Genomic DNA, 3,042 nt, shown 5'->3' with positions numbered 1-3,042 from the left:
GGGCTTGACCCTTACGCACAGAGATTGTTCTAGATTCTCTGAATCTTTGGATGATATTATGCACTGTAGATGATGATAACTTCAAACTCTTTGCAATTTTTCTCTGAGAAACTCCTTTCTGATATTGCTCCACTATTTTTCGCCGCAGCATTGGGGGAATTGGTGATCCTCTGCCCATCTTGACTTCTGAGAGACACTGCCACTCTGAGAGGCTCTTTTTATACCCAATCATGTTGCCAATTGACCTAATAAGTTGCAAATTGGTCCTCCAGCTGTTCCTTATATGTACATTTAACTTTTCCGGCCTCTTATTGCTACCTGTCCCAACTTTTTTGGAATGTGTAGCTCTCATGAAATCCAAAATGAGCCAATATTTGGCATGACATTTCAAAATGTCTCACTTTCAACATTTGATATGTTATCTATATTCTATTGTGAATAAAATATAAGTTTATGAGATTTGTAAATTATTCCATTCCGTTTTTACTTACAAATTGTACAGTGTCCCAACTTTTTTGGAATTGGGTTTGTATTTCATATATGAGCATACTGGCAACTTTTATGGAAGTTTTGTCTCATTTTTAGAGCTTGACAGCTCCTGGTGACTGTATGCTGTTGTTGTACGAAAAAGAGCAGTGTGAACATTTTTCAAAACATCTCCTTTCGTGTTCCATGGAAAAAAGAAAGTCATACGGGTTTGAAATGACAATGCATTTGTGGGTAATTATTTCTTTAAATGTTTGAACTAAAATCAAAAGTGATGTCTTAAAAATCTTTCCAAGCTCAGTAACACTATACACTTATGGGAAAAAATGATACATGAAAGTACTACTTCATTTACATAAACATCAATTTAATTATATTCTGTATCGGCACTCTGAGATTCACACCATTTAGAATCACAAGGACCAATTAATCCACCCATAAATATTACCCATGGATCTTCACACATGATTTGACAGCATTTGCGGTAACCGTAACTGTAAGGTGAACATTAGAGCGAGCTCATCATTAGAGCTTAGCTGTCACTAATATCTGTGCATGGATGAATGAGCTATATGCTCAGTTATGCTTTGATTATTATCCCGCTTGTTAGGGCAAGCACGCTGCAGTGCAGTTTAAAGGTAATGGTAGGAGTGTTTTGTGTACATGAGCAAGTGTATGCATATAATATTATTTATAATGGATTTGAATTCATACTCTCGTAAGCATAAAAAAAGTGTAAAATAAATGTATTTATTTTGTTACAGATGTGACAAAAAACATGCAAATGTAAATTACTGAAATATTTAATATCTTAATATCTCAGGGGGTACTTGAAGTAAAAGCTTTAGGTCAAAGGGGTTCAGCTGATGAAAAAAAAACATTACATAATTGCTTTCTTTGTGAAGGAAACATGCAATGCTGCCTAAGATTTGCGCAAAAAATAGGCATGTTAGAAGAAAAACTGAAAAACATTTTGGGCCTTTGCATCGGATGATGCCTTAAAAGGTTTTCTGTGTAGGCAGCTCTCTAGGTTTTTCTCATAAACTGATCATATAAATATAATAATTATAAATCTGTCTTAATTCTATCATTGGATGTTTCCTCTCCATCTTGCCTAACTCTAGCCTGGTGTAGCTATAGCTAATGCTAATTTGATGTTGTGATGTTTGTTCCTTGATGTCAAGTGATAATGTAATTTCCAGATCAAAAATCACTCAGCCAGTTAAATCAAATCAAACCGTTATCCCACCAATTACAGGTGCAGGCAATGTGTTGGATTTTCAACATGCAATCCTTTAAAACCATCGGAGTGAGAAATAAGCTTTGATCAGCATGGGATTTTGAATGCATGAGATCACAAGCAGCACACATGCGCTTCAACATGCTTCTGGGCTGGTCACATACCGGGCTTTACAGAAAAATTGCAGTGGTCTGAAAAGAGATCCACGATAGATGGTATTTCTAGATTGAAATAAACACAGAGAAGGGACAGGGGAAATGGGCACATACAGCACAAGGTAAACTGTCAGAAAAACAACAGTGCAACCTTACACTAGGTGGCAAAGGTCATGAACACACAGGAAGTTCTATTTGCTACACACAGATCTGATGGACTGAGTGTTTATAGAATGTGCATGTTCTAAAATGCTTACATACATATAAATACATATTTGCCACCTAATATCGTAAGACTGTGCCATGAAGGCAGATGTAAGTAAAAAAGGAGAAGATTATACAGTTAAAATATACAGAAGACAGATTATATAGTGTGACATAAGAAGCATGCAGAACATAGAAATGCAGGCCTCTCTTGAAACAAGAAGGAAAAATTCATATTTGAGAAACATATAGCACATGTTAAAAGGAGCATGAATTCATCCAAAAATGAAAATTTGGTATTCATTTACTCTCCCTCTAGTTGTTACAAACCTGTATGACTCGTAAAACACAAAAGGTGATTTTATAAAGAATCTTCAAAATGTCTCCTTTTGTGATCCACAGAAGACAGACAGGTTCACACAGGTTCATAACAGCATGGGGCTGAATAAAAATGTCCATTTTTGGGTGAAATATTTCTCAGGGAGTGAAACACCTGTGCTGTGCTGTCAGTGCAGACACTCACCTTTCAACCACCTCAATGTCAAAACAGAAGCGCTTATCAATCGAGTCAGTCTTCCTCCTGATACAGGACTTCAGTCTGAACTTCTCTGTGGGATTTGACGTGACACCGTTCTGTGAAAAGACAGAGACAGAAAGTGAGGACCTGATGCAAACAGCACCTCTGCTCCTACAGATCACTGAAACATGAACATCTTTGTACCTGTTTAGCTGTGGGTTTTGCCTCTGTGTTGCACATGCTGAATATGTTGCAGCCTTTTTCGTATGTACAATAATGGCGTGTCCATGTGCATCCCAAAGGCCCTGCAACACACACATGAGATGTGCAAAAGTGATATACTTGCTTGGAAAAACATAAGTCACTTGTAAGCTCTCAAGCTCTAACATTTGAATGAATGAAAAAATTATATATATACTGTATATATATATATATATATA

At 36.5% G+C, this 3,042-nt stretch overlaps 1 protein-coding gene across 1 annotated transcript in view; it reads right to left on the bottom strand.

Moving 5' to 3' along the window:
• The window catches only part of LOC107557812 (rho GTPase-activating protein 42-like), a 54,008-nt gene that overhangs the window by 12,542 nt on the left and 38,424 nt on the right, over window positions 1-3,042 (bottom strand). The window contains exons 7-9 of the mRNA XM_016241363.1: window positions 2,807-2,907; window positions 2,609-2,718; window positions 1,891-1,947 (exon numbers count right to left, since the gene is read on the bottom strand). Of these exons, the coding sequence (XP_016096849.1) occupies window positions 1,891-1,947; window positions 2,609-2,718; window positions 2,807-2,907 (268 nt within the window). The remainder of the gene's footprint in view (window positions 1-1,890; window positions 1,948-2,608; window positions 2,719-2,806; window positions 2,908-3,042) is intronic.

The sequence above is a fragment of the Sinocyclocheilus grahami genome, unplaced genomic scaffold, assembly GCF_001515645.1.
Source record: "Sinocyclocheilus grahami isolate Dianchi unplaced genomic scaffold, SAMN03320097.WGS_v1.1 scaffold621.1, whole genome shotgun sequence".
NCBI lineage: Eukaryota > Metazoa > Chordata > Actinopteri > Cypriniformes > Cyprinidae > Sinocyclocheilus > Sinocyclocheilus grahami.
Note: the sequence above shows the minus strand (reverse complement) of the source record. Positions and strands in the feature narration are given on the sequence as shown.